General features: G+C 49.9%; 2 protein-coding genes and 1 long non-coding RNA gene across 5 annotated transcripts in view; 2 read left to right on the forward strand and 1 right to left on the reverse strand.

Moving 5' to 3' along the window:
* The window catches only part of LOC147583036 (uncharacterized), a 24,568-nt gene extending 22,089 nt beyond the window's left edge, over nucleotides 1–2,479 (reverse strand). Inside the window, exon 1 of the long non-coding RNA XR_015244781.1 lies at nucleotides 1,392–2,479. This is a non-coding gene — a long non-coding RNA (uncharacterized LOC147583036). The remainder of the gene's footprint in view (nucleotides 1–1,391) is intronic.
* The window catches only part of FAM180A (family with sequence similarity 180 member A), a 16,098-nt gene extending 4,840 nt beyond the window's left edge, over nucleotides 1–11,258 (forward strand). Inside the window, exons 2-3 of the mRNA XM_086689354.1 lie at nucleotides 6,022–6,122; nucleotides 7,593–11,258. Of these exons, the coding sequence (XP_086545480.1) occupies nucleotides 6,022–6,122; nucleotides 7,593–7,937 (446 nt within the window). The 3' untranslated portion in view covers nucleotides 7,938–11,258. The remainder of the gene's footprint in view (nucleotides 1–6,021; nucleotides 6,123–7,592) is intronic.
* Nucleotides 11,259–11,376: 118 nt separating this feature from the next.
* SLC13A4 (solute carrier family 13 member 4) overlaps nucleotides 11,377–23,784 on the forward strand; it is a 46,469-nt gene continuing 34,061 nt past the window's right edge. For 2 of the 3 annotated variants that reach the window (XR_015244776.1, XM_086689333.1), the window contains exons 1-2: nucleotides 11,377–13,375; nucleotides 18,489–18,617. Coding sequence is in view for 2 of the 3 variants with exons in the window: in XM_086689333.1 (XP_086545459.1) it covers nucleotides 13,130–13,375; nucleotides 18,489–18,617 (375 nt within the window). In the remaining variant the exon portion in view is untranslated. The remainder of the gene's footprint in view (nucleotides 13,376–18,488; nucleotides 18,618–23,784) is intronic. The other variant, XM_086689343.1, reaches the window with a different exon arrangement.

The following is a 23,784-nucleotide window of genomic DNA, read 5'->3' on the forward strand; positions in this document are numbered from 1 at the left end:
ATGTGAAATAGAAAAGTCCAGGTGTCTGGCCTGAGCAACTGAGAGAGATGGGGACTAGACAAAGAAGGAAGGAGATGGGTTTGTATGTGTGTGATGTGTGTGCATTTGTGTGTGTGTGTGTGTGTGTGTGTGTGTGTGTGTGTGTGTGTGTGTTGGGGTTGGGCCTGGGTGTGGGGTCAGGAGAGACGAATGGGCAAGGCGATGCCTGCAGGTGGTCGGGGGCATGGATGTCTGGTCTGGAATATGAAGTTGAAAGTCAGCACGGAAGTGAGTGTGGCCGGAAGACAGCAGAGAGCCGAAGACGAGGCCAGGACTCCGCACTGTGAAGAGGTGGGTGAGAACGAAGGGCAGCCAGCGAAGAGGGGTTTCTTTTTCTAAGATAGAAAGAGACCGGTTGTTGTGCTGATGCCAATGATCCAGTAAGGAGGGGAACGTCAATTAACGATGCAGGCGAGAAAAGGCGGAAAGGCTGAAGGCCATCTTCCGTGGAGACTTCCGCACACCCACGTGGAGAAGGGAGCATGGACACAATAGCAGAGAAGTCAGAGTATGCGGACAAGAGACAGGCAACAGGTTTAAGGAAAGGGCGGAAGGTGTGAAACCAAGTGAGAGGAACCGGGAAGTATGGGTAATGGTAGGGCAGCATTTAAAGGCCCAGATGAGGGGGCCCCTGGGTGGCTCAGTTGGTGAAGCGTCCGACTTCAGCTCCGGTCATGATCTCACGGTCCGTGGGTTCGACCCCCGCATCAGGCTCTGGGCTGACAGCTCGGAGCCTGGAGCCTGCTTCGGATCCTGTGTCTCCCTCTCTCTCTGCCCCTCCCCCGCTCACACTCTCCGTCTCAAAACTAAATAAACGTTAAAAAAAATTTTCACATAAAGGCCCATGTGAGGATAACGATCATGAACTCAAAAGGAGACCGTCTAACATGGGTGTGTTTTCCTCTGGCCGCATTTCAGGTGAACAGGTGCAGCAGTTGAATAGGCGAAGAGATGGGGTGTCATTTTGCCAAGTGGTCACAAAGGAACAAAGAGAGAGCAAAGGAGTGGGCGGTCTATGTAAGAGAGCAATCATAGGCCTGTAGTAATTTGACCTTGCGTCTCGCATTATTTTAAGTCGGAGATTTTTAAAGATTGTGCGTGACTCATTTCAGAATCTGTTTTATACCACATGCATTCATCATTAACTACATTATCCTTCCCCGAGCCCAGTCTTTGGGCCGATACGCCTACAAAAAAAAGACAGCACTGTTCTCCCTACTGGCGAGATTGGGTTTTGGAGCCCACAAAGCCTGGCTTTTATCTCAGTCCCACGGCAAACAAATTGGGTGGCCCGGGGCAAGTTTCTTAACCTCTCCGTTTCTTCATCTATGACATGGCAAGTTAGTGCTTACCTCACAAGGTAAGTGTGGAAAGCCCAAAGCACGCCGATGAGCACACAGTGGGCTTGTGCACAGTTAGGGTATCTGAGCTCCACATTTTAACAACTTTGGTCCGCAGCCCAGATGTGTCCCTCGGCAAAAGACGTGGACAGAACAGGCCCCGACACATGACGCTCGAGTCTCTGGACTCTGTTCCCGGGCTTCTTGGTGCACGGGCATAACCTTTAGCAAGTGAGTCATTTGCTCTGTGCTGGTCTGTCCAATGTATCACAGAGCCTCAATTTCCCCCCGAAGGCTCGTTTGTCCAGGGAGTCAGGGAACTGGGGAGAAGCCCATGGTCTTCCTGCCCTGCGACCAGCCATACAGGAGACCTTTGCGCGAGGAGACGTGGAAGTCTCCGACGTCCCCTGGTGGCACGGAGTGGTCCTCGCGGGCACATTCGCATCCTGGAAGAGTGGGCTAGGTGTGTCGGGTGGAGAAGAAGAAAACATAGTGGCCCAGCTTTACATCAACCAAAAGGCACGTAAAGTCAGTGATTTTGACACGCCTGTCCCTGTAGCCTTCCCGCCTGAGGCTCAACATTCAGGTGGTGCCTAGGAGGGAGTGGGACCCTTCTGCCAGTCTCTAGCTTCCCCCGCTGTCCCCTCTTTCAGAGAAGGTGCTGTTGCTCACGGCCATCCAGTGGGGGCACTCTGGTCTCCCTCCCCTCCGCCTAGGGAAGACTGTGCTGCCCCAAACCATTGACTAATCACTCTCCGTGAGGACACAGCCTTACAACGACCCCCATAAATGTAGGGGTGAGGTGGAGGAAGAGAGGAAAAACCCCAGCAAAGCCTGAGGAGTCTCCATGGTGGTTCTGTTTTTGTTGGGATTTTGCTTTTTCTTTTTTAATGTTTATTTATTCTTGAGAGAGAGAGAGAGAGAGAGAGAGAGAAAGAAGGAGAGCGTGAATGGGGAGGGGCAGAGTGAGAGAGAGACGGAGTCCAAAGCAGGCTCCAGGCTCCAAGCTGTCAGCACAGAGCCCGACGCGGGGCTAGAACTCACGAACCACAAGATAACGCCCTGAGTGGAAGCCGGATGCTTAACCGACAGAGCCACCCAGACGCTCCTTGTTGGGCTTTAAAAAAAAAAAAATACGTGGTTTGTTTTTAAAATCATCCCCAAATATACATTGAGGCTTCCCTTAAAGCCCAGTGTTATGCAGACATCAAGGTCAAACAGGGGAAGCAGAAACTTCTTCCCTCCCTCGCTCCCGGGAGCTGGCAACCAGAACGAACACTTTCAGGATGACGGACGGCAAGATGTGAAATGTGTAGAAAGGATGCCGAGGGCCTATGGAGATGAAGAAGGACGGTGGACAGCAGGGTCACGGGGAAGGGCTTCCTGGGGGAATGAGGCTGTTGGTCTACCCATGAGGGAGCAAGTCTGGTTCAAAGCCTCACCCAAAGACACCTCTGAGAGCGGGTCTGCTCTTGCTTTGGCCATTTTCACTTCCGGCAGAGTCCGGCCTTCACTGTCGGAGACCAGAACATCTGGAGTGACTGCATATTTCACTTTACGCCCAAATGTTTTGACACGGCCCAGACATAGCTTATTTCTCACGCGCTGCCTCCAGCATCTCCGTGAAGGCACATTCCTCCTCTCCAGGCCTCGCCTGGCTTACGGGAAATCAGACCTGGGCAACTGCCGAGCCTCTGAGATGTCTGGCCGGGGGCCGGCTACACTTCCACACCCATGGCGGTAGACAACACCTGCCCAACATACCGCCAGTGGGAGGAGAACCAGCAGAATGCAGTGGAAGTGGGTAGAACAGGACAGCAAGGAGGGAGGGGGTCATCTTTCAGAATTCCATGTTCCTCCCACACTGTCTGGGGCAATCATCAGTCCCTGGGTCTAGAGGCTGAAGCTATTTCTAACAATCTTCGCTCTTTTAAGAAGACTAAGAGTAAGAGCTATTGGAAACAACAGTGTTTTCATTATTAAGCTGAGCTTTGAATCTAGAAGTGTTTTCTTCCCCATTCGTTGAGAGCTCAGGGTCCACTTGGGGCGTGTGAGTCAAAGTAGGGTCGGTATTCACGGGGAGACGATTTCGCTGCGAAGAACTTCCCAGAAGGCAGCCGTCCCAAGTCTGAGACGACAGGACACAGAAAGGACTCCACGCCCAGGACATTTATTTCCTCTCATCCCCTTTACCTGCTGGGGTGTGAATTTGGGGTGGGGGGGGGACAGTGTGAATTATTTTAAGGGAACAATACTTGTAATTTTACTATAAGAGAGGAATCCCGCTAGGGAGAAGAATGAAAGTAAAGTTGTTCTCAGATCCCGAGAACGGAATTTCATCCACCCCTTCAGGGTAAGAAGAAAAGAAGGGCACACAGAAGGAAGAACCCCTGGGCTAACCTGAGAGTGGTCATATAGCCTGGGCAGCTCCTTCTACACATCAGGTCAAACAGCCTCTGATTCTCAACCTTGGCTACCATTAGACGCTGCCATTCGAAGCCTAGGAAGCTTTGAAAAAAAATCCTCCTGTCCCCTTTGTACCCTAGTTCAATTGAACCAGGACCCAGGCACCAGTATTTTTTAAAGCTCCTTGGGTGATTCTCCCGTCCAAGTACTAACCAGGCCCGACCCTGCTTAGCTTCCGAGATCAGACGAGATCGGGCATGCTCAGGGTGGTATGGCCGTAGACCGCCCCCCACCTCCCCTGGGTGATTCTAATGTGCAGTCAAGGTTGCAAACCGGTAGAGCTGGAGATGCCTCACTCTCCTGAGCCCCACCTGAAACAACAGTTAACAGGGACAAAGGCCTTCTCAAGCCCCCAAATCCACGATTCCGTGGGAAGCTGGCACTTCACTGGCAAAGAAAACAAATTTTGCTAAAATGCCGGGCCAGGAAATATTGCTCTGCGACTCCCAGGCTCCTCTCCCCCAAATCCTCTGGGGAGGCAGAGCTGGCCAGTCAGCCCCTCAAGGCCTCGTTCCACTCAGGGACTTGGTCAGCCAACAGCTGCACCTTGCACACACCCTGGAAGCCTGCCAGGCCCTGCTGGAGGTGCAGAAACACAAAACCATATGGGTCGTAGCCTGTGAGAAACACGTGGTCAAGATAAGAAATGAGTTACGGAGGAAATGATATCGTAGCAATACTACAACCAGCCAGCTTTTTCCAGGAAGTGGGAGATTCCTACCAATGCGCTTTTCAGGAAATGTCCCCTATGTTGAAGATGCTTCATTTTTATCCCTTCCAAAAGAAAGTCTTCTAGGGGCGCCTGGGTGGCGCAGTCGGTTAAGCGTCTGACTTCGGTTCAGGTCATGATCTCGCGGTCCGTGAGTTCGAGCCCCGCGTCGGGCTCTGGGCTGATGGCTCGGAGCCTGGAGCCTGTTTCCGATTCTGTGTCTCCCTCTCTCTCTGCCCCTCCCCCGCTCATGCTCTGTCTCTCTCTGTCCCAAAAATAAATAAACGTTGAAAAAAAAAATTAAAAAAAAAAAAGAAAGTCTTCTAAAATGCTTACGCAGTGCCCTACTTCTTTAGCCACAGTACCCTGGGCGTCCCTGGACCCTTTCTTGATGGCCCCGGGGGCCCCGTTATCAAGAAGGAGAGCGGTCACGTATGGTTATGCAATTCGCGCACTGTGCAACTTCAGGGGGCGCCACTTACCTGGACACGGCTTGGATGTTTACAGTTGGTTCCCCAGTTTTCTGGCAGGGCACAAGTAAGTGTCTTGAAGAAGAGGGTCCCTTCTTTTATTTGCAGGCAGCAGGGTTACCAATCATTTCTGCGCAGCGCCCTGGTGCAAGGTGGGGCTGTGGGGTGAACGGGGCTGTCTGCTCCTACCCAAGACCATCCTGGAGAACTGGGATTCATAACGATTACACCCATACCCTATCTTAGTCTGTCGTCTTCACCTGCCCTCTGTCACTTCCTAATTCTGCCACCCCCTCCACCCCTCAGCTCATCCGTCTTCCTCCAGGTACCACCTCCAAATGCAGCATCTCCAAAAACACTGGCGAACCAACGACTGCACGCCACGTGCCCCTCTCAGCCCGCCCCCAGGGGGAGCCCTGAGTTCTGCTTCACACACCCCTAGGGCCAAGTGTCAGGGGCTTGTGGCGGCTCTCTGCCTTTCCTTTGTCACCTGTGTCCAGCGTCTTGGCAGCTCGATTTCAGATGGCTGGGGAACAGCCAGACGTCTGATCCTCTGATTAAAAGGGTTGTCAATAAATATAAACCAGCATTTCGTATTAACAAAGGGAACGGTGTTATTAGAGAACGCATTTGTTGAACTGGGGGCGGGGCGGGGGGCAGCAGGGAGGGCTGTCCGCTCATTTCTGCTCTGTTTTATTTTGCTTTACATAAATTCCCTAAGGTATCCATATCCCTAGACATCTAGTTTTTCAAAACTTTCTGGGATGATTCTGATGAGCAGCGGGTTTGAAATCACTGGTCTGAAATAGTAACATGGGACATGCCTGGGAGCCCTCTGGGGCGCACCAGAGTCATCTGTCCCTTTTTCCTGCTTCACGAACACCACCACGTGGAGTCAGTCACTTTCAAGACGGGCCGGCCCACCTCCAGGTCAGCGGGGGTGGGGAGAAGGCCATGTGCACAAGCAGCCTCTCGAACTAACTCCTGTCTCTTGCAGCCATGTTCTTTCCTGCTGCGCATCGGCCAAAGAGATCCTCATCCATGCCCCTGAATCCCGTCCTGCAGAGCTCCCTGGAGGAAGTAGAACTGCTCTACGAGGTAGGAGGACAAGAAAGTGGTCAATTCAAGTCACGCAAAAGGCATCGCACCTTCGCTGTGATTTTTGGCAAAGGGACCTAAGTCCCTGAAAATGAGTGGCCCCTGCTGTCATAGGGCCTGGTCTAGACCAGTTTGTGGATTCATCGAATCCTTCCCATCCCACAGTAAGGTATTTCTCATATCTCCTCCCTTTCCCACACGCCGTGACAGGGAATGATGGCATTGCAGGGTTCAGTCCAGGCAAAATTCGAGATTTCCGAGTACCAGCACCCGAGCTGCAGAGCAGAGCCACGTTCCCCAGCAAAGGCTCAGGGGTGCTCAGGCAACGCCACCCCGATTGTCTCAGTACAGCCGTGTCTCCAGTAACTATATGCTTCTGACAGTCTGGGGCCACCCCGAAGGCTCTCTTCCTCTGCCTCGCTCACCTTTGCCGCCAATACCCCACTACTTCTCCAAACCACAGGCAAATCCCCCAAGGCTGCCTGGATTGGCTCAGTGGGGAAATTCCAGGATCGCCATCGGCTGTGCGACCTTGCATATGCCCCCATTGCTCTCGGGGGCTGAATCTCCTCAACTGTTAAATGAGGAACCACAATGATCTCCCAAATCCCCCCTCCTGCCTTGACATCCTCCCACATCCTCCACGTACCAGAACTTTCGGGTTAAGAAAGAGATGGCCTGCTGCAGCCAAGCAGTTGAGCTGGGGGGAGGAGGGAGAGATTTCAGATCCTGCCACGGGTAACAAACCTGGCCACGTCTGGAACTTGGGAGTCACGTGAACAGATCTGTTCTAGAAAGATAGCAGAGAACAGCATGGAAGATGGATTAGAGCCAGGGGGAGTCAGAGACAAAGAAGAGAGTTAGAACTCTGAGTCCAAGAGGTATTTACTACGTTCCTCATATGAGCCTGGTCCTGAGCAGGGGTTGAGTGTGGCTTACCCCACCCTACACTTAAAGAACAGGTGAGAAATGAGAACAAATCCCTGTGTCCCACTTAATTCCTCGTACAATTCTCTGCATCCTTCAGATTCAGCTTCTGATTTTAAATTACCCCAAGCCGTCAGCGCATGCTTTAGAAGATCTTCGGTGGGGGGGGGGGGGGGGGGAGGGAATCTCGGGGGTTGGTCCAGGGCACTCATAACAGTAAGTCAGTCGCTTAAATAGTGGCATTGTACCAGCCACAGTGTTAGACGTTGTCCGTATTTGCCTTACTTATTTCTCCCAACCTCCCAGTGAAGTACTGTTACTAACCATTTCACACAGGAGGAAAATGAGGCTCAGAGAAGTTAAGTAGCTCGTCCAGGGTTACACAGCTAGTGGGAAGGTCGCAACTGGAACCCAGGTCTCTTGGATTCCAAAGCTCTTTCCTCGTCTGTCTCCCTCCATGAACACACGTGGTAACGAATACACTGGTGTCCTCAGTGAAGCCTGAATGCTTCATGTCTTTCCACGCCCCGTGTCTCTCTCCAGTTCCTGCTAGCTGAACTTGACATCAGCCCCGACCTGAAGATCTCCATCAAGGACGAGGAGCTCTCCTCGTTGAGGAAAGCCTCCGACTTCCGCACCATCTGCAATGACGTGATCCCCAAGCGCATCCCGGACATCCGCCGGCTGAGCGCCAGCCTCTCCAGCCACCCTGGCATCCTCAAGAAAGAGGACTTTGAAAGGACAGCGCTGACCCTGGCCTACACGGCCTACCGCACCGCCCTGTCCCAAGGGCATCAGAAGGACATCTGGGCCCAATCCCTCCTTAGCCTCTTCCAGGCCCTGAGGCATGACTTGATGCGGTCCTCGGGCCCCAGAGTGTCTCCCTGAGAGCCCAGCCCACGGCCACGGAGCAGGGACCAGCACATGCGGTAATCCAAACACTCTTCATTCTCTACTCCATTTACAGAGCCCTGCAACAAAGCACATGCCACCAACTCAGAGTAGCAGAGATAAAATAAGTAACCCCATGTCCTCTGCCCCTCGTAGTTCCCTGACAAGCACATCTAATTCGTGTCACGGTGTTACCGGGGCTGGAAGAAAGGGCTAGCGTGGTCATTCAAGATGCCTCCAAAGGCCACCTGATTTGCCTGGTGACGCGCTGCATCACCGAGTGACCGCCATAAACACCCGAGGGCGAAGACAGAGCTAGAGGAGACGGCACAGAGGTTTGGGCATTGCGGGAAGATGGGGGGACAGAGATCAGGGCGTGAGGCCGAATGAACATCATTCCAAAGGTTCCACATAGTTAAGATACTTAAAACGAAAAGCTGGAGCTATAGCAAATAAACACTTTGTTAGCCAAAGATCCACGTGTCAACTTTTCCAAAAGTCACCAAGAAGCATCAGCCAGAAAATCAGTAATGTTATGGCCTCTCTGTCTTGTCTCTTCTTCTCCGAAAGCGGATCTAATACAGAGGAGAAACACGACGGGGGCCCACAGAGAGGCTGCAAACCGTCTGACCTCGTCTTCTGAACAGAGAAAGCACGCTGATGCAGAGAGGATCACCCCAGGAAGAGCTCCAAAACTGAGCACTCCAAATACAAATGATTTTTTAGACAACAGAACTTACCCTTTCAAATGCCACAACCTTCATTTTAGCAATGCTGACTTGCTGTCTTTGTTAACCGTATGTACGAAACATCTTGAGCTTCTATTTAGGATCTTTGAAACGTTCTGATGAAGGAATTGGATAAAATAACCTCTAAGATCGCTCGACTTCCGAAAGTTCCACGATCACTGAACCAGCCGTGAGATAATCACGGGGGGACACCGGGACCTAAGGGGTCTGCTGGACTGTTTGCGCCAAGCCCAGAAGGCCCCGGGGCTTGGCTGATTCTGTCGGGTGTGTGTCCTGCCTTCTGCACCGTGAGGCTGTAAGAGGGCGCTCCTCTTTCTTTCCAACACAACTTGCCCGTTGCAATTTGTTCTATTTTGGCTGCTCCCACCTAAGGGACAAAGCAGGGAGGCTTGTCATAATTCCATGTTAAATCGGAGCTAGTAGGCGAAGGTCTCTGCTAGAGGGAGGCACTAGGCTCTAATACGGATTCCTCCCTGGCTCTCCTGACTTGACAGTTGGGTTTTGGAGGCTAACGTCACAAGAGGTCTAATCTTTGAACGAGTGACATCTTATCCGGCAAAATTTGATTCTGAAATGGGTATTTAACAACTGTCATTGGATGATGGCCTAAAGTTGATCTGGACTTCTTAAAAACTTTGAATAAGTCACTGCTTCGCAGCTGCATGATCCTTTTGGAGAAACAGTAGGATGTAGGACGAAGGTATTCATCATCAGAGAAAAATACAACATGGAAAAATCCTGGTGTTCTCGGGCTCCGAAGATTAACGACTGCTGGTTTCTCTGGTCCTCATTCCCTGATTACACCACCCTTTTACGGCCCTCAAATGCAGTCTCTGGTATACGCTTTTGGTTCCATTTTTCCCTTTCTGATATTCCATGTTCTCTTCGACCTGGTTTGTGTCTCTTCTGCCTTATCTTTGGGCCCAATTCTGATTATCTTTGTATCCACTTCTCCCAGTCTCTTTTGGTGCACGTATGCTCACTCTAGCTCTGTCTGCTTGCACTCTGACGCTGTCTTTCAGCCCCCTGTGGGTATCACTGTCTGACCAAAACAAAGGTCAACATACAGGGCCAGGAGTTCCCAAAAGGCCGATTAGCCTCATGGCTGCCTTCACTGTTTGTACTTTCTCTGGATGTGGGGTAGAGGAGGTTAGCAGAGGGCCCAATCCTTTGACATTGTGCAATACCCTGACATCAGTCTTGCATGCCACCCCGGGCCACCCCGGGCCTCCACCCCCATCAGGATGGATCTGAGAGCCTTTGTTCAGTCACTGGTTAGACAGACCACCCTTGTAGTCCCTCCCTGTCATGTTCTGATATTCGCGGTCACTCCCAGTGGTAGGAGATTCGTGAATGGGAGGATGGTTCCCAGGACCAGTGATAACCTGGAAGTTCATTCACCCTGCAGCAAAAATTAAAGGCACTTTTGTACTCATGAATTGGGGCACATGTTTATGTGGCAATCAAGGACCGAGGGAAAAAGAAAAAAAAAAAGAAAGAAACAATAAGGGCATGACTTTTTTAAAGACAAATGAAAATTTCATTTTCAGTAATTCCATGACACTATTAAATACTATTTGGGGCTGAATACAAATTAATTGTTTCCCACAAGAAGCTTTATCACAATAACTTCATTTATGCGGAAGATCAAATATAACACTCACCAATGCCACCAAAGACCTGACTCTTTGCTCAACGAACAGTGAAATAGGAGACTGGACAGAAAAAGACTGTCCCATTTTGCCTCACTGATCCCACACGGTAGCACCACATCACAACTGGATCACCTTTTGTCATAATTACGCATAGACAGAATAATTTGGGGCATGGTTTCTGTAGAGGAAATGTGCCTGTAACTTCTGGGACTAATTCTGCCATTTCTATACTGCTGGGAACTTGTAGGATCTAAAAATTCCGGAAGCTTCTTCTATCGTTGCTATCCTGGTGGCTACCTCTGGCGTCACTCAAGAGACGCTGAAAAACATCTGTATGGCTGAAACTTCCATTGCCCTCTCATCTCGCCTTGAATCTAAAAGAGAATCGCCTCAGTGGTAAATCAGTCAGAAGGTATTTCCACCGGTGGACCGGTCTAAAATTAAACACTTGTTAAATGTCTTTACATGGCACCCCTTAGTTTCCTAACCCATTTTAACGTCTCCTAATTTTTTGTGCGGTAAAAAAAAAAAAAAAAAGTAACGTGAAATTTACCATCTGAGTTGCCTATGTGTGCCGCACAGTGTTAGCTATAGGCACAGGGTGGTGTGACAGATCTCTAGGAATTTTCACTTTGCAAAGACGACCCCTCTGGAACAGTAACTCCCCTCTCTCCTCTCCCCCTCAGTGCCTGGCAACTGCCTTTCTACTTTCTAAGAGATTGACTACTTTAGATACCTCACAGAAGTGAAACCTGCCTTATATTTCTTAAGCATAGTATCCTGGAAAATGTTTTCTTCATCTGAAAAATGGATAGAGCCCTGAAGGAGAACTACTGGTCTTACCGTGTTGCTCACCTTCCCTAATTTTATTTAACAGTTATTCCTTTATGGTATAATAAAAATGTCATGATCGAGTTTACTAGGCTCAATGGAATCTTTGTTATGTCAGATTATCTCGCCAAGGAATGTGATGTGGTTGGTCCATGGGTTTAACAGTGGATATTGATCTCCACAGCGGTTAATTATTACCCAGCCTCTTTAATATTTGCCACCCAAACATCACGCACGTGATATTGTCATTCTGAGTTACAAAATCATCACAAGAGTGAGGCCCAAATGCAGTATATACGGTAGCCAGTCTCTACCGTGCATTGAAAGAGATGGGTCATCATAGCCCATCCTACGATGGCAAGATAACCTCAGAGGGAGCCTGGACTGTCCACAATTACACCTGCCTTGGAAGTCAAGAAGAACTGGTTTTCTGGGGCCACTTCTCCAATCACTTTACATTTAGCCTGGGGATCATTTCCAACAGGTACAGCTGTTGACCATAGAATGCCATTCTTGAATTCTGTGAATTCAGGAAAACATGGGTGACCTGAGCCACGTGTCCATTCTGAGAAAAGAGGCTGACAGCTTCTCCTGATCTCTAAGCAGCAGAAATTCCAGAGGGCAACAGCTGCTAGGGCCCTGACCCTGAACTTGTCAACTTCTTCCCTGCCCTCCCACCTCCTTCCTCCTTGCATACCAACCACAGGTAGCTTTCTGCTTCGGTTTTTTTGGTAAAGAGCCTCAAAGAGGAGCATTTGAGCACCTACTCCGGCCAGAAAGACCACTGACATCTGGGCACCGAGGGCCTTGGAAATGAGACCGTCATCTAGACTTATCCAGAGAGGTTGCTACCCTTCCCATTCTCCCTAAAAAGATCTGCGGTCTTTCTTAGAGGCTAACACCCTCTGCTGGTCCAGATGATTCGTACTCACTCAGATGCTGAAGCAAATGATCTTTGTCACCAGGGATATCTGAAAGGCGTAATATTGTACACTCTGGGGGCCAACTTCCCCCCGAATGATTATATTTCATTTTCTCCCTGCCACCGAACACATCTTCCTAAGGACCAGGTTAGTAAGTGGCTCTCCCAGGGACAGCTCTGCATAAGTGGGATGGTGTTTACGACGATGATGATCGTCACTCCAGCCCCTAGGACGTTTGAGAAACAAAAATAAGCTTTGCAAGTTGCCTATAGCTTCTGCGGACTCAGCAGGCCCCTGCTGGGACCAATCAAGAGCTGCCTTTGGAAGAGATCCGGCCTCATTCTTTCCAAAGTACCGATTGGCTTTGAGGAATGGGCGGGGCTGCTGCCTCCTGTCCGGCTTCCCATAGGTGAAGGAAAGTTAAGGTGGGCCCCCAGCGAGATTTTTGTCCCGGGACGACGAGGACAGTCCTGGGGATTTTTTTTTCCCCCTGCTTTGGAGGCCCCGGGCTCAAGGCAAATTATAAGTGGGAAACCAATTGGAAGGAAAGAAATTTGAACCGAGTTAAGGTGCCAGAAAGAGAAGCAGCCCTATCTGAAGTCTGCATCTGCCGCTGACAAACTTGGGGTGGGGGGGTGGGGGGGCTGTGTTAAGGGAAGGGGGTTCAGCAAGCACAGGTAGAGGAGAGGCCGGTACTGCCCCAACAGGCCATCAGAGAGCGGCAAAATGATGGAGGGCCCTAGAAAGAAGTCACTCTAGAGGTAACCGCACGAAGGGGGACCCGCTATGCCTCGGCTCACGATCCTTTCCCGCTCCCTTTCTGCTGGGCGCAAAACCATGCTCACCAATCCCACCTAAACAAGGAGGCAAGGAGCCCAGCCTTTTGTGCAAACGGGAGCTGTAACTGCCCTCCTTTTCTGCCCCCAAGACAAGAGAGGACTCTTGGAAGCCGAGAAGGCTTTGAGAAGTCCTTTCCGGACTGAGCCGTCGCTGGAGGCCCCTGGCGGCCCGCCCGCGCACAGAGGTCCACGATGGGCCTGCTCCAGGGCCTTCTCCGGGCGAGAAAGCTGCTGCTCGTTATCTTCGTGCCGCTGCTGCTGCTGCCTCTGCCCATGCTCCACCCCAGCAGCGTGAGTACCGCCTGTCCCCGCCTGTCCCCTCCGGTCCCTGCCGGGCCGGGCGTCGGGTGCCAGGGCGGGGACGGCGAGGGATGGGGTGCGATGCGTCTCTCGACAGGGTTTTCTCCGGGGCTCAAGGCCTGCACGTGCCTTTCCGGGGTAGGCTCAAATGCTTTCTTCCCCCAAACTGCCACTTCTGTTCCTCTACCCCGTTCCCAGGGCCCCAGCCGCGTGGCCCCCTGCCGGGGGGGGGGGGGGGGAGTCTGGAAGGGCGGCTGGACCGGCTGATGGGTCGCCCGAACTGGCCACCAGACGCGCACGGTGTCCATATGGAGAAGGACACGCTGCTGGGCCAGCGTTTGTCCGGGGTCACATAGGACCATCTTCCTGTGAGGGAGCTGGAGAGAGGGAGACCTCCCAGGAAGGACCCTGAGGGGGTGGGGGGTGGGGGCAATGGGCAGGCAGAGGACTGCCCTTCGGGACTGGGACTGGGGTGTCTCTGTGGAGACCCTCTGCCCCACCCACCATCTGTGGACCGGCCATGCCAGCTTCTGATAACCATGCTTTGAAATGCAATCGCTCAAGTTCCCTCTGAACTTCACATTCAAAGCAGAGCTTGGCATATTGCCCCAGTCCCCAGCGCATGGCCCTTTGATTATTTGTATCCGCTGTGTTTTCTCTGTGCCCTTGAAGGGGGGGCATTCAATGACGCCATAAAAAAGAAATAAGGAAGCCCCCAACTCTAGCCCATGACCTGATTTTTGACAGGGTCTGCACGAACAGAGATACCGAAAGCTCGGGCTCTGCCTTTGGCTTGCTTTTCAGACCACTGTTGGCCTCCCTTTCCCTTTCTGTCTCCCTCCTCCTCCTCCCCCTCCTCTCAGGGTCTCTACCCCGCCTCCGGCTGCCACTACCCTTAAAACTTCAGGAAAAATAAGCTAAGAGAGGTTAATCATGTTTGTGGGAGGGGGAGAGATTTTCCAGGCAGCTCCCTGAGTAACTTGGTAACCGACATTGAGTTATAAAGTTAAATAGAGGGGATTAGAGTGGCTCGTCTTAAAAACAAACTGGCTTAAATCTTTACTAGAATAAATACCCCAGAGTGCCAAGGAGACGCTGATTAACAGCAGGCTGGGATTAGCAGACAGTGATTGCTGCTGACAGTTTTCCTGGGCTTACACCAGTCAATTCTCTGATCTGTCCAAATGGGTTGGTTCTTTCTTCCTTTCTTTTTCTTTCTTTCTTTCTTTCTTTCTTTCTTTCTTTCTTTCTTTCTTTCTTTCTTTCTTTCTTTCTTTCCTTCTTTGTTTTTCTTCTTGGTTTGTTGTTGTTGTTGTTTTTTTACTCAATGTCAGATTGCATTTAAGGGAGTGTTAACCAAAGACATGTCGCCCTCTTCTCCATGGAAGTATCAGGCACCTCTGTGGCCCCGAGTCAGCCCTGTGTTTGGAGACCACGAGTCTAGGGTGTGGTGTTGCCTCCATTTCATTCTGAGGCCCTGGCTTTGAGCTTCTGAGTCACCAATGGCAGTAAGAAGCATCCACAAGAAGAAAAAAGAAACCCGTTATTGAAGCAAGCAAAATAATCAATAAACTCGAAGGAAGACAGGTGTTATCTTAAAGAGGAAAGAAAAGGAAGGGCAGCTGGGCCTCTGCTCTGTTTGGATCTGTAAAGATTCTTCGAAGAGATTTTTAAAGCTGGACTTACTGAGACCAAGAGACATTGCCCTTTCTTGACCTAGCCCCTTCTGTCACCTTAGAACAGGGTTTCTCGACAGCCACACTAGTGACATTTGGGGGCCAGATAATTCTCTGTTGTGGGGAGGGCTGTCCTGCGACTGTAGGGAGTTCAGCAGCACCCCGGGTCTTTACCCATTAGAGGCTAGCAGCACACACTGCCAACCCCATGATGGCCAAAAATGCTTCCAGATATTACCAATACCCCTGGGGCGGGGTACAGAATCACCCCCTGCTGAGAACAAGTGCCTTTTAAGAAAGGTGACATAACACTACCCCAGGCACCTGGGTTAGCGGAGGTTGGATATTTTGACTCCCTCCCTCGGGACAGCCAGATGGAGCCTGGGGTGGTCCATGCCTTTCAGGCGTAGCTTTCTTGCCATCTACCCAGTTTGCCCTGCAGAGACGATTTCTCCGTGTGTCACAGTGTCAACAAGGGCTCTGCTCCTCTTCTACGATGATGTAAAAGCACCTTGAGGTCACCGGGACAAGCCAACAAATAGAACGTCTCTGACCCATTCTTACTCCTGTGCATTAAACTTTTAGATTCTGATATGTAATCCTCAGGATTCCTAAGTGGACCTGTTTGCCCTGGGCCGGAGCTGAGCGGAGGGACCCGGCCAGGAGCTCCTGGCCTGCTGTTCTGATGATTCTTCAAAGTGCCAAGCCACAGCTACGTTTTAGGAAGGATTAGAAGGACCTTCCCCTTTTTCCTGACCAGCTCTCTAAAACCAGGGGCCCAAACTCAGTTTACCATGTTACAGAAGAGGAGGGGACGGGGGGGGGGGGGTCGTCCATAAATTAGCCCCGCTTCAGTGTCCCTGGTGGGATAAAAGTTACACCCAAGCCCCAGCTTAATTGCAGAAAGGCGTCACAGCCATCTATGACAGCAAAGAAGACCTCAAGCCCCTTCCAGTGAAGTCTGAATGGCACATCACTGAGGTGACCGGGCAGCATGGAAAAGGAACAGATGCACACATCAGTTGGTAGCAGAGTCAGGAAACTTCCAATGTGGGTAAAGCCACTTTTGAGCTTTTGAGCTTCCTCCTTTATTTATAAAAGGCAGCAAAACAGAGCTGGCAACACTCTCCTTTAAAGGCACCGCCTGCATACTCATCCGCCCCTACATACCTGCTGACTAGCGGCAGTGATAAGGGACCTAGGGTTTCCAGAATATTCTCTCCGATAGATAAGAGAAACCTGATAGCCAACAGAGGAACCCAGTTCAGTTCAACCAATATTAATTGAGCCACCTGCCAGACCTTGGCCAGATGTGGGGTCCCAGGAGTCCTATAATCAAACCTCACAAGATTTTGGGGGTTATCTAAATATAAGCTTACCCACTGAACTTTGAGAAGGTTCAGAAGGAGCAAAAGGAAGTTTATGTAAATTCCATGGGTGAAGTGGGCAAGAAATATGGAAAGGCCAAATGGAGGCCCTCTCTTGGCCATTCTTCTGCTCTAAGGAAAGTTCAGGGAAAAAAGGATGATGGTAGGTTCTCCTGTTCTTTGTAATGCTGGATGAAGGGGCGCCTGGGTGGCTCAGTCGGTTAAGCATCTGACTCTTGATTTCAGCTCAGGTCTTGATCTCAGGGCGGTGGGTTTGGGCTCTGTGCTGGGCGTGGAGCCTACTTAAAAAAAAAATCCTGGATGAAAGTGGTTTGCTGACTTCCTCCAAGCCAACGCATCCTAATTCCTAAATTTACCTTGGCTTACCCAAATCTTCCTAATTCAAACTAAAATGATGCCTGGTAGAGAGTTTTTTCTCTATCATTCTTTCTCTTGGTCTGTCACCCCTTCCCACTGCAGCCCCTTCCCTCCCTAACTTAATTTGTGGCTCTGTTATGACAAGAAAAACCGAAAGTTCTCAGTGAGGGACAGATATTCTGTCCCATCGTTAGGGCCCCCTTTATCTTCAGCTGAGTTACGGGAGACCTGCCATTCTGTTTCTCAGAAAAGAGATGGAAATAAGTGGGCCCAAGTAGGGTAAAGGGCTTCTTTGGGTAGTTTTGTTTCTGCAACAAAGTTGGTATTTCTCTAAATTGCATTATTTTCCAATGGTGCCTTCCCCCCACCCCCCACCCCCCTTACTGGTTCTGTTGTCTTATCAGTGACTTCCAAAAGTTTTAACTTCTCTCTGATCTTTTGGCCCCAGAGGAAATCTCAGTGGGAGCTACAGTCAACAATTATTGGGCCCAGTTCCCATTTCTCAAACCCCAAGGCAGTAATCCATGCATATCAGGAGGGAGCAAGGTCCCATTCTTCCAAGCTGGGTTAATCACTCCTGACGCCCCTCACTGATCATGGCGACCTTTTGTAACTTTTGTGCAAGAGTTTGAGGAGGCTTGTTCTGAACCCAAGGGAGAGATAAACAGAACAAGATTTGTCAGGTTTGTTGATCACCAGCCAGCCTCAGGGTAGGTCAGACCTGAGCCCAGATGGTTTAGAACTACGTATAAATTGAGGAACCCACAGCCAGCTTGCACCTTCTATACAGTGGCCCTCCAAGTCTGTTGTTAGGGCCCTTGGATAGTGACGTCTCCCAAGAGTGACGTCTCCCAAGAGTGAGCCAGCGACCTTTCTCAGCACCATTAATCAGAATCATCCCGAGCAACTAGAATTACTAAAGGCTGAGGTTAAGGAGGGCTGATTGTTGATAACAATGTTGTGCCTTTTTATTCCGTGCACACCAGTGTGGTATAGCCAGCAAAGGGAGGAGGCTGGGGAAAACTCTCATAAATTTCCAGCCCTTCCCTTCCAGGTAGACAGCACTTTTTATCCCCTATGTCCCATGGATGTCTCCCTGGGCATCAGGCAGGTGGAATGAAGTCCCAGGGCAATGAGAACCAGATAATGGTAAGGGCGATGGTTCTCACCCCGGGACAAATTTCCCCACTCCCACCCGGAGGGATATTTAGTAATGTCTAAAGACATTGGTTGTCACGATGGGGAGGTGCTACTGACATCTAGTGGGTATAGGCCAGGGATGCTAAACATCTTAATGCACAGGACAGCCCCGACAGCAAGGAATTATCCAGCCCCAAAGAGGGCCAGTCTCAGAGCTCACATCTGAATTGGTTACACAAATTGATCCCTACTTTCAACTATGCCGAGAACATCTGCGCCCCGTCAACTCGACACCAAAATATCACGCTCCGTGTTAAAGCTATGAACTCCAACTTGAGAGCGGATGATCTCGGGTCTGAGCACCGCAGTTAATTGGGGTCCCCACCCTGCACAGTTTCAAGAACGAGCAGAGCTGGGACATGGTCAGTCTGGTGGCCATTCTGCTGCAAACCACGTGCCAGGCACCGGTCCCCCCCAAGGAGCAGCCATTACTTCACATGCCAAAGCGTGGGCCCCGCCACGTGTCCACCAGAGGCCAGCTTTGCACACACACACCCCCCCACCCAGGGCTGTGTCCTCGTGCCCATCTTTGACTCTGGGTACCAGCTGCCTCTGCCCCTGGGTCTCGTTTGGATTCTCAGGGGCCATGGCTGTCCCTGTGGCTAACCACCCACTCCCCTTCCCTTCCAGGAGGCCGCATGTGCTTATGTGTTGATCGTGACTGCTGTGTACTGGGTGTCTGAGGCGGTGCCCCTCGGAGCTGCAGCCCTGGTGCCTGCCTTCCTTTACCCGTTCTTCGGAGTCCTCCGATCCAGTGAGGTGAGACCGCTTGTGGCCCAGCCCCCTGCTCGGGTCCCCGCCGGGCCAGTGAAAGTGGGCTCAGGGCGAAAGGAGAGCCACAAAGGACTTGAGGAGGGGGCTTTTTTTCACCCTCTGGCACACTCTCTTAGCACTAAGCCTTTGCACCTGCTACTCCAGGTTCCTCGCCCATGGCCTTCGTCTCCTTCAAACTGTCTCTTTCAGGAAGCCTTACTTGATCAGTCACATCCAATTGCTCCTACAGTCTGAAACCCTCTAGGAACTGTGGGATTGGTACATGCAAGTAACCTGGGGTTGACCTTTGTCAGTCTTTGGTATGCCCACTTAAAGCATAAGCACTCAAAGGCAGGAATCAGTGTCCCAGGTCTTTGGAACCTTATTATAAACCTGAGCCCATATACGGTAGGTGCTCAATAAATGTTTGTTGACAAAGAAACTTACCATGTTTTCCTGAGTCCTGACAATGTTTTCATCTACTTCCCTTCAAAAGAAAGAAAGAAAGAAAGAAAGAAAGAAAGAAAATTTGATTCCTTCTTCCCCAACTCAAGATTACTGCGTATTCTTTCCTTGACTGCTGTCTACCTAGAACCTGCCTTCTCTGTCCACTCTCTCTCTCTATGGCCTTCTTAAAAGCTCAAACAGAAATTGTCAATATCAAGCCCAGGTTGTGGTCAGCTTTCAGGGCAAACACTCACACCTACCACAAGTGGGAAAGAAGAAACACACAACCAGAAGCCAGAAGCAAAAGGAAAGATGGTCCTCATTCAGTAATACCTGGTCTATCTAGACTCTTGTCATAGCACCTGGTCTCTGATTTGAGTTCCCAGTAAAGATTGAAAGGCAGAGACTAAGGACAGAGGCACAGAAGAAAGATGAAAAGGAATTCATGTCTGCTGGTCGGTCTACTAGGAACCAGGAACTATACTGGAAGGAATATATCGGTTATGCAGCACCCCTGAGATCTCTCTACAAGTGGGTGTTAATATTCCCACTCTACAGATGAGGAAAGAGGCTCAGTGAGTTAAGACACTCACTCAAGATCACAAAGTAGGAAGTAGCAGAACTGGATTTAAACTCTTATCTATTAGGTTAAAAGTCTATATTCTTGCTTGCTAGGCCAGAAGGAAGACGTTCCATAAAGTAGCTTCGTGGTGAGTTATTACTAAGAACGCTGCATCTCCTTTCCTGTGTGATGTGAGGAAGAAATAATGAAGCTGGGCCTATGGGATGCCTTAACCATGAAAAACAGAACTTTTTTGAAAGTCCAAGGCTAGAATTAGGCGACCCTGTAACTGTTGTACTTGACTTCATCTGAATAGGTTGTCTTTCTACCAGATGGACTCAACTGGCCAGTTGTTTTTGTTTGTTTGTTTGTTTGTTTGTGTTTGGGGTGTTTTGGGTTTTGCTTTTGGTTGTTTCTTTGTTTTATTCTGTATCGTTTCAGTTTTGAGGTGAGAGGGTTAGTGGCAATGAGTAGCCGTAGTAGCTTTACGTGTTCCAAAGAGGATAGGATCCCCTAATCATCAGCAGTGCTTTTATCCCTGGAGATGGGTAGAACACCAACATCCTGGGACCCATTTAAAAGCTAGCCTGTGACCCGAATCATCAGGGGTTGCTCCAATGTGTCTCCTTCCTTTGTGGAAAAGAGAATAGGTCGTTTGGTCTGTGTGCATGCCTAAAAGAACAACCAAACTTAATGTTTATGTATTTTTGAGAGAGGGACACAGAGTGTGAGCAGGGGAGGGGCAGACACACACACACACACACACACACACACACACACACACACACAGATTCTGAATCAGGCTCCAGGTTCCGAGCTGTCAGCACAGGGCCCAACCCGGGGCTCGAACTCACAAACTGCAAGATGGTGACCTGAGCTAAAGTCGGACGCTCAACCGACTGAGCCACCCAGGTTGCCCAAGAACAACCAACCTTAAATACGACTTTTCTGAAGAAAAGTGCCTAAGCTTATTCTGCACGTTTCTCTTTAAAAGGGAGAAGCCAAAAGCCAATGAGTCAGGGAATGAAAACAGAAGGCAGAGAAAAGAGTGACGTTGTAGAAAAAATTGAACTTTAACATTCAGAGTGAGCTAACTATTAATTAAAAGATTTCTATCTTTGTATTTCAGGGCGAGCAGCCTCAAAGCCAACAGCTTGCTTTAGCCTTGAAGTAGATGGTGTCCCTATTTCTCCAAGGGCTGCCCGAAGCAGGAAGCCTCAAAGATGTTGCTAGGCAACCGGTCGTCCAAGGGCCCGCCCCTTGGCACAGCCAGGCAGGCCAGACCTATGAGGCTGTTGAGTCAGTGGTTTGAAGGATAACGCGACTTTGTGAGGAGAAAAGCAAGACTGTCTGGTGAAGGATTAGGCATTGTCATTGCTGGGGCTGGAGACGGAAAACACTGGAGGAGCCACAGGGCAACTCTTAGCATTTGAGGTGAAAGATCCTACCCCATCTGTCTGATAAAGTGGCAATGGCTGGCGATGATATTTAACAGTTGGGTTACAGGAAGTGGCTTAAGCCAGACAGAGTCTGTTGGGCTGGCTTTTTCAACTCAGATCAGAGGAAAATGCCGCTAAGCGGGGGACATGGCTTTTGACCCTTTGTGAGTCACCTAACTTTGCAGATAGAGACCTATTCCAAACACCTAATCCACAACCAGCAGCCACACCCCTCCTCCAGCATGCGCCCTGGCTCCCTGGGGAAGAGGCAGGCTGGGGATCTTCAGGAGTCCCCTCTGCAGACAAATCACCTACTTGTCCCTCCCCAAGCCCACTTGTGCTTGCCTAGCCCCTTGCCTTGACTCAGTCCTCTCCAATTCCCTCCACCTTTAAAATCCTGCCCAATCACCCTCTACAGTGAAGCCTTTCCAAAGACCTCAGCTGCAAGTGTTGCTTTTTGCCCTTGGAGCCTGTGTGATGTCTTTATCCTTTAAATGGTACATCAGATACACCTGATATGAACTTACCATTGACATGTCCTCTCTCCACGAAGATTCGCAGCCCCTAGGATTGGTGGTGTCTATGGCCTGGATGCAGTGTGGTCTATACTTGCTCTGACCCTCGGTTAATGGTTCTTAGTTGCAAGGTCTCTTGCTGGTGTGGCAACAGTGTCCCCTTCACCTGAAGGAAGGCATGTGGATAGGATCAGTATGACTCTGGGACCATGGCTTTTGTCCCTCATGTCATTCACTCAACATTCAGAAAAATAATTTCTGAGTTCTCTGTCTACCATGTGCGATGTGGGATGTTACGGGTACCCTGAAGGTGACAAAAATGAAACACATAATTTCTGCCCTCTTGAATGTCGCGCCTGATGCTTCTGAGTTTCCTACTGTCCTCTTGGATGTAGGCATACAAATGGTTAATTTGCATGATGATGATTTATTGGTCAGCAGGTGTTAAGAGTTTGTGGGGTGCAAAACTCAGACTTCCATCTCTCAGTCTTGCTGAAAAGAGATAGAAAATGATAGAAATGGCTCCTGACCTTGAGAAGTTTCTATTCGAACAGAGAGAAGGCACAAACCAAATTGGAAAACACTGAAGACCCGTGCGATAATGCCTCGTTTGCTGGCCTTGCAGAGGCTTCACACAATCCCCCGAGAGGGAATGTTCTAGATAAATGAAATTTACTCCACCAAGTGCCCAACCTTTCTATTGACCACTTTTTGACTGAGGCCTTTTCTAGAAGGCTTTATCATTTCCGTAGCCTTTTAAACAGAAGCTGTTGAATACAAATTAACTTTTTCTTTGGAACCTTCAAATTTTCTAGGGGAAAAAAAAATTTTCTCAATCAAAGGAGCCAGTGTGGGCTGGATGATAACACAGTTGGGTAACTTGAGTGCTGGCTGAACAGCTGAACCTAAAGAATCTTGAGTAACATAATGGCAGCGGACCGGAGAGAGAGCTCAAATGGAAATATAAAAGGCACGTTATCAGATCTGCCAATGACTCCAAGCTGTATGGGCCAACTCATGTACGATGACAAAATCAATGTTGACAGGATGAGACAATGGCCTGGAACTGACAGAATGAAGTTTAACAGGGATAAACGTTAACAGTTTGTGTGACAAGGACCCTTGGCTTTTAGTTGAGTACAGATTCAGTACGAATCATCTGTCCACTGGGGTTGCCAAAATTTTGAGCATTTACCATATGCTGGGCGCTATGGGAGGTCCTCTACATGCACTGCATCACTTAATCCTCTGTAAAGTGGCTATTATTTTTATCTTCACAGAGGAGTTCAGAAATTGAAGTTCAGAGAGGTTGAGTAACTTGCTAAGGAGCAGAGCCAGGACTCGAACCCAGGAGTGTTTATGATCCCAGAACTTGCTCTCTTAACCACTGGCCAACACATACTGAAACCTGCTGAATGAATACACATATGGGTCCAGAGCATCAGATTCTAGATAAGGAGCTCATGTGGTGGTGGGTAGCCCAGATGTCAAAAATCTAGAATGTGAGTCACATGAGGAAAGAGAAGGCTCCAGAGAGATGTGATTTCTGGCTTCTGCAGCTCAACGCACTAGGCTCAAAGGGTCAAACCAGTCCAAAGAGTCCAAGCACCATAAGAGAGACCCACCCTGTCTGAGGGAAGGTGCTGAAATGGGCTGCCACGTGGTATCTAGGCGTTCCCGTCCCTGGGAATGCAAGCCAGGTGACCACGTCGGCGACATTAGAGGTAGATTGGGAGAGGGGTTGGGTTCACAGCGCCCTTTGACTCTGAGATTCTATGATCTTCTTGTTAGCATCCTGCCACTACTTTAGAGCTCAGTCCTGGATTTGAGGTTTGTTCTTTATTTTACCTCCATCGTGACTCTCACTTCTATCATTATATCTGCCATGGAAATCCTCTAAGCCCTTCTAATGTGTTGCCATAGCCCAGGAAAGTACCGGGGTCGATCAACCTAGCTAGGATTTACTGTTTCTAGGAGGATGGGAGCGAGAGGGCCCTCTGGGGCACTAAAAGGCAGGGTTTGAATGATCAGGCTTGGTACAGCCTCCGGAGTGCCCAGGGCCAGGAACTACTTCCAGTAGAGATGACACCTGCTTTCTATCTCTCCCCTTCCCAACACACACACTCACAGTCACCCTCTGCTGTCTCCATGGCCCTGCACCGCGGGGCCACATTTCACATTCTGGCTCCTGCCAGGGCGGGAGAGACAGC

This window comes from Puma concolor, chromosome A2 (assembly GCF_028749965.1).
Source record: "Puma concolor isolate L17-30 chromosome A2, mPumCon1.1.hap2, whole genome shotgun sequence".
Lineage (NCBI taxonomy): Eukaryota > Metazoa > Chordata > Mammalia > Carnivora > Felidae > Puma > Puma concolor.